At 36.8% G+C, this 17,670-nt stretch overlaps 1 protein-coding gene across 1 annotated transcript in view; it reads left to right on the top strand.

The window, feature by feature from the left end:
• Positions 1 to 17,670, top strand: part of LOC117334493 — a 155,995-nt gene that overhangs the window by 71,292 nt on the left and 67,033 nt on the right. The window contains 13 exon segments of the mRNA XM_033894150.1: positions 3,938 to 4,276; positions 4,441 to 4,645; positions 5,693 to 5,808; positions 6,320 to 6,583; positions 7,151 to 7,239; positions 7,458 to 7,571; positions 12,127 to 12,210; positions 13,633 to 13,860; positions 14,200 to 14,362; positions 14,741 to 14,856; positions 15,223 to 15,411; positions 15,563 to 15,804; positions 16,984 to 17,204. Of these exon segments, the coding sequence (XP_033750041.1) occupies positions 3,938 to 4,276; positions 4,441 to 4,645; positions 5,693 to 5,808; positions 6,320 to 6,583; positions 7,151 to 7,239; positions 7,458 to 7,571; positions 12,127 to 12,210; positions 13,633 to 13,860; positions 14,200 to 14,362; positions 14,741 to 14,856; positions 15,223 to 15,411; positions 15,563 to 15,804; positions 16,984 to 17,204 (2,370 nt within the window).

Here is a 17,670-nt window from a genome sequence, read left to right as displayed (position 1 = left end):
GCCAGATACTGAATTGTCCACTATTTCTATTTTAAATTTCAGTAATTATCATTGTAAATTTTACTGGTGAAGCTATATAATCAGTAGTGTTACACATGTGTTTACAATAGATGTATTAAAACACCAAAAATTATTTTGTAAATAAAACAAAATTTTATAAGTATAGTCTTGATAAATGGTGTTGATATGGTATATGTTGGAGTTTTTCTATTGACCATTATAGTGAGACAAAATAACATATCTTCCTGTTAAATATGGCAATATGCAGTGTTTATCAATGTCAAATTATTTTTATGTTTTTGAATCAGATTGATGTCTTTGATAAGAAAGTATGTCCTCCTCAAAGTACTCTTCTAAACAAGAGGACATGCTTTCTGCTTTTATAACAGACTTGTGTATTTCCCCAATTTCCCCAATACACCATAAACAAACAAAAAAGTATCAACGAAAAATTCTTTCCTGGTTTAAAAGTTAATTATATATTTTATTACAAGTGTCTCACATACATTATGTGACCTATTACCGATGTCCAACAAACTCTATTTTATAATTTCCTATTCTGTTAAAAACATGGTTTGGTAAATAATATGTAACCATAAGGCTGTGATGCCATATCTAGTGGAACTACATTTTGACCATCCATTGGGAATTAGTATTTAATTGTAGTATCATTTTCAGGCACCCTGATATTATACCAATGATCCTATATTATATCATTATTGCACAGATTATTATGAAAAGTTCTGATTCTTATTCAGCAAATGATTCTCATCCCCTACTTCTTTCTACACAAATACCATGGTAACTCGCCCAAATACTATGGTAACCCATCCAAATACCATGGTATCCTACCTATAAGCCATGGTAACCTATTTGATACCATGGTAACCCACCATATATACTGTGGTAATGGTTTAAGCATGCTGTACTTGTTTCAGAGTGAATGGTGAACTGGTGTCTTAGCTCAGAACATCCATGTATTGTATAATAACTACCATATTCGACATAATTAACGCTTGTCCCTGTAAACAAGTTTTCTGGAAAAAGAGCATGGGTGCATGCACTGAATTAAATTCCAAAGAAGTCTTATTTCCTTTTGCCAACAGATATTCTGAGGAGTTTCTCTGATTTCATGTAGGAACATATCCTTAAAAAGGTTTTGTTAACTGGGTCAATTTTGACTTTTTGTACACTTATTATGTCGAATACGGTACTTGTTATGTTGTGTTGGTATTGATAACTGAATTATGTTAGATTTTCATTGTTTGTTATATGTATTGAAAAGTTGTATTGTATGTGAAACCATTCTTTATATACTGCATCATCTTGACCTACATGAGGAGGTACAATTGTATCAAAACACCTCACTGTAGGTACCTCCGATCTCACCTCTCACATCACTTCTCAAAGCTGTATTAATTTATAAAAACTGCAGTTTTACTTCTGTATAAATGTTGTTGTATATAGCTAAAGTTAACATTGAGACTCAAATAACTTGATACTCTCAAGTGGAAAAGCATTCTTAAACATATTCATCTTCATTATTTATTTAAAGCTATGACAAGAATGGGATCTGGTAGATATTACATTACATGATATATTGAATAGCTATCAGCAAATTTTTGTACCCAAATGTATCAATATTACAGTGTCTGTGATATTTTTAGCTAAATCCTCATTAGATGGTGGGTAACCAAATCGCCCTGTGATCCATCGTCCTCCCATCCATAAACAATACTTGTTATCAATATTTCTTCATGTCCCTAGTTGTGCTCATAAAATTTTTGTGTATGATCAAGAAAACAAAATGGCCTACATGTTATCAAATCTTGTTATCAAATAGATAAGAGGCAGAGGGGAAAGAAGGGCAAAGTAAAGAAAATATCAGTCTTTCATAGGGCTCTCAAGATCATTCTGTTGTGGGTGCCAATACCTCTGGGGTTTCATGTAAAGAAAAAGGATGAATATTATTGTAAAAAAATTTATATAAAATATCTATATATTTGTAAATATTTTATATTAAATAAATTGTTCCAAACTGAAAATTGAAATAAACAATAAATATAAGATTAAATATTGCCATGCTTTCACAGTTGTAATGGTTAAATATCACCATGTTTCCACAGTTGTAATGGTTAAATATTACCATGTTTCCACAGTTGTAATGGTTAAATATCACCATGTTTCCACAGTTGTAATGGTTAAATATCACCATGTTTCCACAGCCGTAATGGTTAAATATTACCATGTTTCCACAGTTGTAATGGTTAAATATCACCATGTTTCCACAGTTGTAATGGTTAAATATCACCATGTTTCCACAGCCGTAATGGTTAAATATTACCATGTTTCCACAGTTGTAATGGTTAAATATTACCATGTTTCCACAGTTGTAATGGTTAAATATCACCATGTTTCCACAGTTGTAATGGTTAAATATCACCATGTTTCCACAGTTGTAATGGTTAAATATTACCATGTTTCCACAGTTGTAATGGTTAAATATCACCATGTTTCCACAGTTGTAATGGTTAAATATCACCATGTTTCCACAGTTGTAATGGTTAAATATCACCATGTTTCCACAGTTGTAATGGTTAAATATCACCATGTTTCCACAGTTGTAATGGTTAAATATTACCATGTTTCCACAGTTGTAATGGTTAAATATCACCATGTTTCCACAGTTGTAATGGTTAAATATTACCATGTTTCCACAGTTGTAATGGTTAAATATTACCATGTTTCCACAGTTGTAATGGTTAAATATTACCATGTTTCCACAGTTGTAATGGTTAAATATCACCATGTTTCTACAGTTGTAATGGTTAAATATCACCATGTTTCCACAGTTGTAATGGTTAAATATCACCATGTTTCCACAGTTGTAATGGTTAAATATCACCATGTTTCCACAGTTGTAATGGTTAAATATCACCATGTTTCCACAGTTGTAATGGTTAAATATCACCATGTTTCCACAGTTGTAATGGTTAAATATCACCATGTTTCCACAGTTGTAATGGTTAAATATCACCATGTTTCCACAGTTGTAATGGTTAAATATCACCATGTTTCCACAGTTGTAATGGTTAAATATCACCATGTTTCCACAGTTGTAATGGTTAAATATCACCATGTTTCCACAGTTGTAATGGTTAAATATCACCATGTTTCCACAGTTGTAATGGTTAGATATCACCATGTTTCCACAGTTGTAATGGTTAGATATCACCATGTTTCCACAGTTGTAATGGTTAGATATCACCATGTTTCCACAGTTGTAATGGTTAGATATTACCATGTTTCCACAGTTGTAATGGTTAGATATCACCATGTTTCCACAGTTGTAATGGTTAGATATCACCATGTTTTCCACAGTTGTAATGGTTAAATATCACCATGTTTCCACAGTTGTAATGGTTAAATATCACCATGTTTCCACAGTTGTAATGGTTAAATATCACCATGTTTCCACAGTTGTAATGGTTAAATATCACCATGTTTCCACAGTTGTAATGGTTAAATATTACCATGTTTCCACAGTTGTAATGGTTAAATATCACCATGTTTCCACAGTTGTAATGGTTAAATATCACCATGTTTCCACAGTTGTAATGGTTAAATATCACCATGTTTCCACAGTTGTAATGGTTAAATATCACCATGTTTCCACAGTTGTAATGGTTAAATATCACCATGTTTCCACAGTTGTAATGGTTAAATATCACCATGTTTCCACAGTTGTAATGGTTAAATATCACCATGTTTCCACAGTTGTAATGGTTAAATATCACCATGTTTCCACAGTTGTAATGGTTAAATATCACCATGTTTCCACAGTTGTAATGGTTAAATATCACCATGTTTCCACAGTTGTAATGGTTAAATATCACCATGTTTCCACAGTTGTAATGGTAAGTTTGTGTGTTTACAGGTCATTACAGTTCTTCAGGTGCTACCTCCTGTACTCAATGTACAGCAGGATATTTCTGTACATCTACCACCCAAACCCAATGTGGAATGTCCAAGTACAGTTCAGCTGGTGCCACTTCATGTGACACCTGTCCTGCTGGATACAAATGCAGCTTAGCCACCACGTCCAGTCCTGTCCAATGTTTAGCTGGGGAGTACTCCGCCAGTGGAGCCACTTCCTGTTCACCGTGTACCGCCGGATATGCCTGTCCTCTCCCAGGAACGGTCACCCCTGAGCCATGCAGTAATGGAACCTATGCCCCCTCTAGTGGAGCCTCCTCCTGTACAGCATGCCCAGCAGGTATGTTACAACAGGTTTAGAGCAATGCTGATGTGTTAATCTTCCCGAAATGACAACTACTCAAATAATGTTGAAATGTACTTCATAAATAATTCTAAGTTGCTTAAAGGGGTAGATTAATTTGTTAAAATCCAATATTTAAATTTGAATGTTTGATGTTACAGGCCAGAAGTGTGACAATGTAGCTGGGGCAGCTTCTGACTGTGTACAGGGATACTATAGTCCTGCTGGCTCTTCTGTCTGTTATGAATGTGCTGATGGAGAATATGCCGACAGTGTCCAGTCTGCCAACTGTACAACTTGTCCTGCAGGGTCAAAATGTCCAAACAAAAACCAGTCCCCAGTCCAGTGTAATGCTGGAGAGTACAGGTAACTAGTATATCCATGGCTATGGGAAGTAGGGATACCATAGAGTATCCATGACTATGGGAAGTAGGGATACCATAGAGTATCCATGGCTATGGGAGATAGGGATACCATAGTGTATCCATGACTATGGGGAGTAGGGATACCATAGTGTATCCATGGCTATGGGGAGGAGGGATACCATAGAGTATCCATGACTATGGGAAGTAGGGATACCATAGAGTATCCATGGCTATGGGAGATAGGGATACCATAGTGTATCCATGACTATGGGGAGTAGGGATACCATAGTGTATCCATGGCTATGGGAAGTAGGGATACCATAGAGTATCCATGGCTATGGGAGATGGGGATACCATAGTGTATCCATGGCTATGGGGAGTAGGGATACCATAGTGTATCCATGGCTATGGGGAGTAGGGATACCATAGTGTATCAATGGCTATGGGGAGTAGGGATACCATAGTGTATCCATGGCTATGGGGAGTAGGGATACCATAGAGTATCCATGGCTATAGGAAGTAGGGATACCATAGTGTATCAATGGCTATGGGGAGTAGGGATACCATAGTGTATCCATGGCTATGGGAAGTAGGGATACCATAGTGTATCCATGACTATGGGAAGTAGGGATACCATAGAGTATCCATGGCTATGGGAGATAGGGATACCATAGTGTATCCATGGCTATGGGGAGTAGGGATACCATAGTGTATCCATGGCTATGGGAAGTAGGGATACCATAGTGTATCAATGGCTATGGGGAGTAGGGATACCATAGTGTATCCATGGCTATGGGGAGTAGGGATACCATAGAGTATCCATGGCTATGGGGAGGAGGGATACCATAGAGTATCCATGGCTATGGGGAGGAGGGATACCATAGTGTATCCAGGGCAGGAATCCTAGACATATCTTGAGTACCTCTCCACTTTGATTCATATTTACTACATTGTATCAAAATTGAGTTAAATGCTACTGATACCATTACTGATATAGTTTTATAAAGCTATTAGGAGTCCACTGTACTGACTTTTTTTTCGTCTGTAGCACTGCTGGTCAGAAGTACTGTACTGCATGTTCTGTTGGTACGTACCAGGATACAGCTGGACAGACAAGCTGTACTGCATGCCCTGCTGGCTCAGAATGTCCAACTGTTTCCGCTGGTATGTATACAATTCATACTTAATCATTAATACAAGTAATGATGTAATATATATACATGTATTTATTTATATATGTATACAATTCATACTTAATCATTCATACATGTATTTATGTATACAATTCATACTTAATAATTCATACAGGTCATGATACAATATATGTATACACGTATTTATGTGTACAATATATATATTGTATATACATTGCCATCTAGGTGTTCATATCATATAATAGACAATTTGTCACTATGATTATTTGAGGGTATGGGCCTATCAACACTACACTATTTAAACATTCTTTATTTTATAAAACGTGGATGTGGGACAGTGCTATAACCTCGTGAGTATTTCTGGCTTGCCCATTAGGTGCTGTAGATCATGGAAATCAAGGCCTGACCAGGGCATGAGTAATAATGTTGTTTCCTCCACCATTAGGTTGGTATGTTCAGGCAGATAAATGGTTGATAATATTGTTAACACAAATTATAAATACTATTTTCTGTCTTTCCAGCGGTGTCGTGTGGGAGTGGCTACTACTCCCTTGGAGGAGACACGGCCTGTATTCCCTGTCCAGGCGGATACTCCTGTTCGTCTACCTCCTCGTCACCTGTAGAATGTACAGCGGGAAACTATGCTCGGAATTTAAGCACCTCCTGTACCAGCTGTGAAGCCGGCTACAAGTGTCCCACCAGTGGAATGTCAGAACCTATTGCATGTGCGGCCGGCTTCCATCAGACGGCGACAGGACAACAGTCATGTACTCAGTGTCCACAAGGTATGTACGTTTTATATAAAAGTCTCAAGTAAGTACATAATTACACATTTTATTAGTCCTTTTTATATGCATGTGGAAGTTTTATTATAGGCCTACATTTCAATTAAAAACTCTACTGTGTAGTTTTAATTATTCCCTACCAATGAAATTTGCCAGAGGATATATAAATGGGTCCTGTTCTGTCTGACCAGTGGTGTTTCTAAAGCATATCTCGAAAACTATTTAAGATGGGTTCACAAAACTTTCTGAAAACATCAATCAAGTGGTCAAATATTGCCTTCTGAATATATATCACTATGGTATTAATACCAATCCGCTATTAAGACCACTTTCACTCAGACCCTAAATTTGTCTTAATAGAGAAGTTTCACTGTAATTTGATTCTTTTCAGGCAAATTTAATTTTGAAGTTCAAGTTTTTGTGCTTGAACAGATCTTTGTATAGACTGCTAACATTAACAATGATCCAATTTTGCTAAAATATTAGCATTCATACCATCCCAGGCATATCATGTACCTTAACATTTAAGGAATCATGTACCTTGACCTTATATATTTTACCTTTAAGGATCCAAGTGCCCTAATCGCACAGAAAGTCCGACCCCTTGTCCAGCAGGAGAATACCAAGATGGCTATGGACTAGAAACTTGTAAATCGGTAAGTCAATATTGTTATCTACTTCACTCCCTGTATTGTCTAGCGTAAAGTGTTCCATGGAGTACCACTCTGGGTAGTTAATTTCATGCCAACCATAACAGAATGCTTTTTTAAATAAAATTTGGTTTGAAGGCAAATTATTTATCTTTATATCAACATACAAAACTCCAAGTAAGGATTTAGAATTAGATATAATGCTTCAATTGTTCTTATTTCAGTGTGCTGATGGGTACTACTATACAGGTACCGGCGCCACACAGTGTACTATCTGTCCAGCGGGGTCAAAGTGTCCTGACCCTACAGCTTCTCCTGTGGCCTGTGGGGATGCAGAGGTTAGAATCAATATCCTACCTTATCTGGGGATAGAATCATTATCCTACCTTATCTGGGGATAGAATCAATATCCTACCTTATCTGGGGATAGAATCTATATCCAACCTTATCTAGGGTTATAATCAATATCCTACCTTATCTGGGGATAGAATCAATATCCTACCTTATCTGGGGATAGAATCAATATCCTACCTTATCTGGGGATAGAATCAATATCCTACCTTATCTGGGGATAGAATCAATATCCTACCTTATCTGGGGATAGAATCAATATCCTACCTTATCTGGGGATAGAATCAATATCCTACCTTATCTGGGGATAGAATCAATATCCTACCTTATCTGGGGTTAGAATCAATATCCTACCTTATCTGGGGATAGAATCAATATCCTACCTTATCTGGGGATAGAATCAATATCCTACCTTATCTGGGGATAGAATCAATATCCTACCTTATCTGGGGATAGAATCAATATCCTACCTTATCTGGGGATAGAATCAATATCCTACCTTATCTGGGGTTAGAATCAATGTCCTACCTTATCTGGGTTAGAATCAATATCCTACCTTATCTGGGGATAGAATCAATATCCTACCTTATCTGGGTTAGAATCAATATCCTACCTTATCTGGGGATAGAATCAATATCCTACCTTATCTGGGGTTAGAATCAATATCCTACCTTATCTGGGGATAGAATCAATATCCTACCTTATCTGGGGATAGAATCAATATCCTACCTTATCTAGGGATATAATCAATATCCTACCTTATCTGGGGATAGAATCAATATCCTACCTTATCTGGGGATAGAATCAATATCCTACCTTATCTGGGGTTAGAATCAATATCCTACCTTATCTGGGTTAGAATCAATATCCTACCTTATCTGGGGATAGAACCAATATCCTACCTTATCTAGGGATAGAATCAATATCCTACCTTATCTGGGGATAGAATCAATATCTTACCTTATCTGGGGTTAGAATCAATATCCTACCTTATCTGGGGATAGAATCAATATCCTACCTTATCTGGGGATAGAATCAATATCCTACCTTATCTGGGGATAGAATCAATATCCTACCTTATCTGGGGATAGAATCAATATCCTACCTTATCTGGGGATAGAATCAATATCCTACCTTATCTGGGGATAGAATCAATATCCTACCTTATCTGGGGTTAGAATCAATATCCTACCTTATCTTGGGATAGAATCAATATCCTACCTTATCTGGGGTTAGAATCAATATCCTACCTTATCTAGGGATAGAATCAATATCCTACCTTATCTAGGGATAGAATCGATATCCTACCTTATCTGGGGATAGAACCAATATCCTACCTTATCTAGGGATAGAATCAATATCCTACCTTATCTGGGGATAGAATCAATATCCTACCTTATCTGGGGATAGAATCAATATCCTACCTTATCTGGGGATAGAATCAATATCCTACCTTATCTGGGGATAGAATCAATATCCTACCTTATCTAGGGATAGAATCAATATCCTACCTTATCTGGGGTTAGAACCAATATCCTACCTTATCTGGGGTTAGAACCAATATCCTACCTTATCTGGGGTTAGAATCAATATCCTACCTTATCTGGGGTTATAATCAATATCCTACCTTATCTGGGGATAGAATCAATATCCTACCTTATCTGGGGTTAGAATCAATATCCTACCTTATCTGGGGATAGAATCAATATCCTACCTTATCTGGGGATAGAATCAATATCCTACCTTATCTAGGGATATAATCAATATCCTACCTTATCTGGGGTTATAATCAATATCCTACCTTATCTGGGGATATAATCAATATCCTACCTTATCTGAGGATAGAATCAATATCCTACCTTATGTGGGGATAGAATCAATATCCTGCCTTATCTAGGGATATAATCAATATCCTACCTTATCTGGGGTTATAATCAATATCCTACCTTATCTGGGGTTATAATCATTATCCTACCTTATCTGGGGATAGAATCAATATCTTACCTTATCTGGGGATAGAATCAATATCCTACCTTATCTGGGGTTAGAATCAATATCCTACCTTATCTGGGGATAGAATCAATATCCTACCTTATCTGGGGATAGAATCAATATCCTACCTTATCTGGGGATAGAATCAATATCCTACCTTATCTGGGGATAGAATCAATATCCTACCTTATCTGGGGATAGAATCAGTATCCTACCTTATCTGGGGATAGAATCATTATCCTACCTTATCTGGGGATAGAATCAATATCCTACCTTATCTGGGATAGAATCAATATCCTACCTTATCTGGGGATAGAATCAATATCCTACCTTATCTGGGGATAGAACCAATATCCTACCTTATCTGGGGATAGAATCAATATCCTACCTTATCTGGGGATAGAATCAATATCCTACCTTATCTGGGGATAGAATCAATATCTTACCTTATCTGGGGATAGAATCAGTATCCTACCTTATCTGGGGATAGAATCAATATCCTACCTTATCTGGGGATAGAATCAGTATCCTACCTTATCTGGGGATAGAATCAATATCCTACCTTATCTGGGTTAGAATCAATATCCTACCTTATCTGGGGATAGAATCAATATCCTACCTTATCTGGGATAGAATCAATATCCTACCTTATCTGGGGATAGAATCAATATCCTACCTTATCTGGGGATAGAATCAATATCTTACCTTATCTGGGGTTAGAATCAATACCCTACCTTATCTGGGGTTAGAATCAATACCCTACCTTATCTGGGGATAGAATCAATATCTTACCTTATCTGGGGTTAGAATCAATATCCTACCTTATCTGGGGATAGAATCAATACCCTACCTTATCTGGGGATAGAATCAATATCCTACCTTATCTGGGGATAGAATCAATATCCTACCTTATCTGGGGATAAAACCAATATCCTACCTTATCTGGGGATAGAATCAATATCCTGCCTTATCTAGGGATATAATCAATATCCTACCTTATCTGGGGTTATAATCAATATCCTACCTTATCTGGGGTTATAATCATTATCCTACCTTATCTGGGGATAGAATCAATATCTTACCTTATCTGGGGATAGAATCAATATCCTACCTTATCTGGGGTTAGAATCAATATCCTACCTTATCTGGGGATAGAATCAATATCCTACCTTATCTGGGGATAGAATCAATATCCTACCTTATCTGGGGATAGAATCAATATCCTACCTTATCTGGGGATAGAATCAATATCCTACCTTATCTGGGGATAGAATCAGTATCCTACCTTATCTGGGGATAGAATCATTATCCTACCTTATCTGGGGATAGAATCAATATCCTACCTTATCTGGGATAGAATCAATATCCTACCTTATCTGGGGATAGAATCAATATCCTACCTTATCTGGGGATAGAACCAATATCCTACCTTATCTGGGGATAGAATCAATATCCTACCTTATCTGGGGATAGAATCAATATCCTACCTTATCTGGGGATAGAATCAATATCTTACCTTATCTGGGGATAGAATCAGTATCCTACCTTATCTGGGGATAGAATCAATATCCTACCTTATCTGGGGATAGAATCAGTATCCTACCTTATCTGGGGATAGAATCAATATCCTACCTTATCTGGGTTAGAATCAATATCCTACCTTATCTGGGGATAGAATCAATATCCTACCTTATCTGGGATAGAATCAATATCCTACCTTATCTGGGGATAGAATCAATATCCTACCTTATCTGGGGATAGAACCAATATCCTACCTTATCTGGGGATAGAATCAATATCCTACCTTATCTGGGGATAGAATCAATATCCTACCTTATCTGGGGATAGAATCAATATCTTACCTTATCTGGGGTTAGAATCAATACCCTACCTTATCTGGGGTTAGAATCAATACCCTACCTTATCTGGGGATAGAATCAATATCTTACCTTATCTGGGGTTAGAATCAATATCCTACCTTATCTGGGGATAGAATCAATACCCTACCTTATCTGGGGATAGAATCAATATCCTACCTTATCTGGGGATAAAACCAATATCCTACCTTATCTGGGGAAATGGCTACTCTCAGGGATGAATATTTGGGGGGAAAGTTTATGCTGGGGAAAGTTGATAATTGGTCTGGATTATTCTGTAGAAAGTTGATAATTGGTCTGGATTATTCTCTGGAGAGTTTATACTTGGGCTGGATTTGTTACTATAGGTGCCAAGGGAAAAGAGTTATTATTGGGAAAATCTTGGTTACTAGAGTGGAATGCCTTGTCAAGCGTTACTTTGGGAGAGAAATTATTCATGCGAAGCATTCCACTGAGGAAGAGATATCATTGAATGAAAAAGATGGTACTTTTTATTGAATTATTGAAATGTATTTCCATAGCAAAAAAAAAACAGTGATTGGGTATCAAAAACTACAATTTTCTCCATAAATATATAGATGTATATACATCAAATCAAATACATTTCGGATCAATATGATATCATATGTTATGATAAATGATATGTAAAAGTACAAATTGTCTCCCTTTGCAGTACTCGAATGCTGGGAATACGGTTTGCCAGAGCTGTCCAACTGGCCATATATGTCCAAATGGAGGAACGCCAGTGATCTGCACGGTTTGTATTATTTGTTTAAATTGATAAAATAATCTGTAGCTACATACATGCCATATTTTTGGGAGACCAATAAGGGAGATTGATGATTATTTTAAGGGAATTTTGCCTAAAATAAGGGAGATTTGTGCGCGACATAAATATCGACATTTTTACTCAATTTTTTAGCAATTAACTAATTTTGAAAGTGATAAAGAATATTTGTATTTATTTTAAATATTAATCATATTGTATATGCAAACAACAAAAAGTTGTATAAGGTAAAAAATGCAATAAGTATACATTCAGATTCTGATGATATGAATTTTTTTCCGATTTTTTTTTTATGAATTTTTTTCCGATTTTTTTTATGCAACACAAAAAGTTTCACAGCTTTATGCATATTGCATAACAGCATTTGAAAAGGGTATATTATAATTACATGTAGCTAAAGATTAAGACAAGCAAGTTATTCATTTATCAGTTTGGATTTTCTTAAAATTAGAAAGCTTGATCCACTCCGAGGGAACACATCAGTTGTAAAAATCACCATGAAATGTCCTGTGGGATACCTTATGTTGGACCATTTAGATATAAAAATATTCCAAGTGTGCAAGTGTATACATGAAATTATGAGAACGGAAGATGTTAATGTTAGGAGACTGCAGTAAATCTGATCACGATCATTCTAGATTTTGTATATTGTCTCTGTCATGGACTGTACAGTCATTGTAAACACCATGATTGACCACTTTGTAACGACCAACAGATGTGCTAATTTTGATAGTTTTCTAAAAGAAATTATCGGATTTCATCATGCTATCACTGATCAACGATACACATGGTAAATGAAAAACACGTGTGATTTTGCGTCTGACCAGACTCTGTATCAATTACCATCATCAAAGTATGGTCCTAAAAGAAAACAAACCATAATTCAAGTCTGTTAGCTAAGGGGGTTAAAATTGTTTGTAAGCGACTTGCCTTTATTTCATGGTGATAGATATTCTAGCGCAAACATTACACTAGCCAGAGCTTCGTGTGAAAGCCGTGTCCAACAGGCGCCATTTTGATTGAGTGATCACGTGAACAGATGGATCACGTGATCGCTAAATTTAGCCAAATCTCGCGAGAAAAACACTGAATTGTAAACAAAAATGGCGTCGGCAAAAATACCGGAGGGAATTACAAAATATGGGAATTTTGGCTCTCCTGCCGGGAGGAAATAAATGACTTGAAAATAAGGGAGATTTTGTCTCACGCCGGGAGGTATGGCATGTATGTAGCTATGAAATTCACTCTCGGACACCTATACCTCTTCGAAACTAGATCAATTTGTTCAGTGAAAGATCTAGAGTTAGTTTGGGTTACTCTGAAATTAACTCAATTATATTCAATTTGATATTAAAATGACTTTCCTAAACCTCTTTGTATACTCTGTTGCAGTCTGGACAGTATTCCAACGGTACTGCATGTATCAACTGTGAAGCAGGTTTCTACTGCCCGAATCCACTATCAGATCCAATCATTTGTCCAGATGGTCAATACCAGACATTGACTGGTCAAACATCATGTGATGCGTGTCCAGCTGGGCAGTCATGTGTGGATAAAGCAGCCTCAGCTGTCGACTGTGTAGCGGGTTACTACAGTCCTTCAGGAACATCAACTTGTATAGTACGATACTTTTTATATTATTTAAAATTCAGCATTTTTTTTCATAATGATGCTTTTTATTTTATTCTTCAATAGGATTAAGAAGTTTTTATTTATGTATTTTTTTTTGTCAGTAACATACTGTTAGATAATCAAAAGTATTTTCTTGCTACGTGGTAAGCTGTTGACTTCGTTATATTAGCTATTGGCAAATATAAGTTACTTTAATAATTTGATGTCCGAGAACTATACATATAATTCTGTGATGGATATTTTTGTATTATTTTTCCTATACGTAAAATATATACTAGGTATGTAAGAACACATTTCTTCACTTGTACAACATATTTTGATACTTAGCTGTGTGCGAGTGGCTACTACAGTTCGGCTGTTGCATCATCCTGTACTCAATGTCCAGCTGGTCAGTATTGCTTCGACGGATCCGTGTACGTCTCTCCAACCAATTGTGCAGCAGGAACGTACAGTGCTTTGGGAGAGTCCACCTGCACTGCATGCTCTCAAGGTATGGCCTTTATTTCAGAACTAAGAATTGTGTGGTTTCTTTAATAAGATTTATAGAAATTACAAAAATCAATGTGTATTTTCTTTTGAAAGATTTCTTTATGTACCTATTACAGTCACCTGAGACAAAGGCTGAAATGATAATTCAATGTTGATGTATCATTGCCTTCTTCATCATTATCATCGTCATCAATTAACGAAGTATAACTATGTGTTAGTCACCTGAGACTTTTACCTGAGACAAAGTCTCAAGTTATGATTCAATGTTGATTTATCAATGCCTCCTTCATCATTATCATCGTCATCAGTTAACAAAGTATAACTATGTGTTCTACTCTGTATATTAATTAACATGTATTGTCTGTAATGATTTCCACAGGTCTCTATAGTAATGCAGTCGCTGCCTTATGTTCCAAGTGCCCAGCAGGTAAAGACTGTGTTGATCCTGCTAGCATTGTGGACTGTAGTTCTGGATACTACAGCTTGGAGGGAACGGTAAGTAGAAATTCTGTGTGTTCTTGTGGCAAAGTTCTCTTGTTGGATAGTTAAGTTACCTTTAGAAGTATGTCTTGTACATTCTTATTATGAGAAAATGATTTTGTTTGGGTGATCATTTGTCGTTAGTGGTATGTCTTGTGTATTCTCGTAGCAGTTAGTGGTATGTCTTGTGTATTATCGCAGCACAGTCATTTTGAGTGGTAAGTTGTAAGAAACATGTCTATTGTGTAAGTTATGTAGATGATGTGGTGTCTTTTGATTGAAATTTGTGTTATCACTGGAAAATCATTTGGAATCGTTTACAAGTGGATACAGCAACCTGTACATTTGAGTGATTGTTAAAAGTTGGAGCATTTTTTTCAGACCGTAGCCTGTACGCAGTGTCCAGCTGGTTATTCGTGTGCAACAACCTCAGCAGCCCCAACACCATGTAGTAGTGGAAGCTACTCCGCAGCTGGACAAACGTCCTGTACTCCCTGTCCGGCCGGTCAGACTTGTACCGATCCCACTGGTTCTCCTTCATCTTGTGGGACTGGCTACTACAGTGCTGCTGTTAGTATAGTATTATATTCAAATAAATCAAATGTCTCTGGTAAAAATAATTTTCAGAAAGAAAAAAATTATGTCATGTTGTATTATTGAAGTTATAGAGTAGTATATCAGCTGGTGTTTCAGAGAGGTTCTCTGTAAATGTATTTTCCAGGGATCCACCTCATGTCAGGTATGTCCGGCAGGATACAGCTGTACTTCCTCGGGTAAAACGGTCTGTGCTTCTGGTGAGTACAGTGCTGACCTCGAAGTCAACTGCACAGCCTGTCCTCTTGGCTACCAGTGTCCGTTTCCATCTCTAAAGATACAGTGTTCAGCAGGACAACATACCGATGGTTTGACCGGACAAACGACCTGCACAGATTGTCCTGCAGGTTCCTACTGTTCTGACCCCGCGTAAGTACTCTAACAGCTTTGACACTGGCAATTACTTTGAAGATACAGCTTAATTTTTTCTTTGAAATGAAATTTCAAGTAATATTCAATGGGCCAAGTTTCAATAATGTTACTTTATGGAATGAAATTCCTTCTCTTACATATTTTAACAGTAATCTTATTTAAACATTTGCATCCTGCTAAATTATGATAGCGCTTATTGTGGTTTATAAGATCACCTGAGTCGGTTGACCTATTGTGATCACCTTTTGTCCAGGGTTGTCCATCAAGCATCGTCCATCATAAATAATGTTTATTTTCTCATTAACCAACAGGCACTGGAACCTGATATTGGGTCTATAGCATGATGAGATAAAGGGCTACTATTTTTGTTCAAATGGATGACCTCGACCTTCTTTCAAGGTCACAGAAGTCAAATATGCTAAATAATTGAAGCATCTTCTTCTTGATAACCAGGGGGCCCAGGGACTTGTTATTGCGTTTGTAGCATGCTAGGATGAAGGGCTACCAAATTTGTACAAATGGATGATCTTGACCTTCATTCAAGGTCACAGGGGTCTAGTATGCTAAAATTGTTAAACAACATCTACTTGATGACCAAGTGGCCCAGAGACCTGATATCGAGTCTGTAGCATGATTGGATGAAAGGCTACCAAGTTTGTTGAAGTGGATGACCTTAACTTAAATACAAGGTCACAGGGGTGGGTCGAATATGCTGAAACCATATAAACAACTTCTTATCAATAATGATAAGATGTCCAGAAACCGTATAATGGCCCTGCTGCAAACTTGGATGAAGGGATACAAAATTTGTTCAAATGAATGACCTTGGCCTCTCATTTAAGGTCATGGGGTTAGATATGCTGAAATGAAAGACTTTAACATCCCAAGTGACTGTTAAGGCCTATTGGTTTTTATAACTTTTTTGATGGTGTGCTCATTTCTCATTCTGCTAATGTGTTTTGATTTGGTTTTTCCCTTAAATTTTAACGTGGGACAAATTGTGTATGTTGACAGTATGTCCGATCTTTTAAGTTTTAAGAAGGAATATATAAGAGTGATTTTCAAGAGTAAATCTGAATTCTAAATCCCATGGATAATGAATTAATATATTACTTGAAACTGTATATAGAAGGTTAAATAGACAGAGCCAGTCAATTGCTAGATTTCTCTCTTCAGACTTTCACCAGTTGCTTGTGGTTCTGGAGAGTATAGTTTGGCAAAGTCCGTCACATGTACCACATGTCCAGCAGGATCCAAATGTCCAACAGCCAGTTCCTTACCCACACCATGTGCTGCAGGAGAGTACTCTGGGAGTGGCTACACAGCTTGTATTTCCTGTCCTGCCGGAACATTCTGTCCATCAACTTCAGCTGTGCTTTCAGTACCTTGTGAAAGTGGTAAGTTTATATGTTTGTTTATATACCAGACAGTTGGGGTAAATTTGTGTATTGTTTGATATCTGACAGAACTTTCGACCATTTTTTATGCACCTTGCCGTTAATGAGGGGCGAGTGTGTATATATAGCATTAACCATGTCTGTTTCTCTTGTTGCATTTGGAATTGATTCAGTTCATATTTACACCATAGTATTGTGACATCATCTTCTAAACTCGATCACCATATGGTGGTCATTGGTCAAGGTTAAAGTGTGGTCAAAGATGACCTTTGATCCCTTCCTCACTGGATTAGGAGTGGGGACATTTATGTCCTAGAGACACTTTCTATTTTTTTTTTATGAAACAGATCCTCTATGTTCCTTGTATGAGTTGTAGTTTTAGGGAAGGGTGGGGTATATTTTAGCCTGTGATTTAATAGTCTAGTTGTATGCAGAATATTTTATCATACAAGGTGGAAAGAAGTTG

The sequence above is a fragment of the Pecten maximus genome, chromosome 9 (assembly GCF_902652985.1).
Source record: "Pecten maximus chromosome 9, xPecMax1.1, whole genome shotgun sequence".
In the NCBI taxonomy this organism is placed as follows: domain Eukaryota; kingdom Metazoa; phylum Mollusca; class Bivalvia; order Pectinida; family Pectinidae; genus Pecten; species Pecten maximus.
This window is presented reverse-complemented; position numbering and strand designations above follow the sequence as displayed.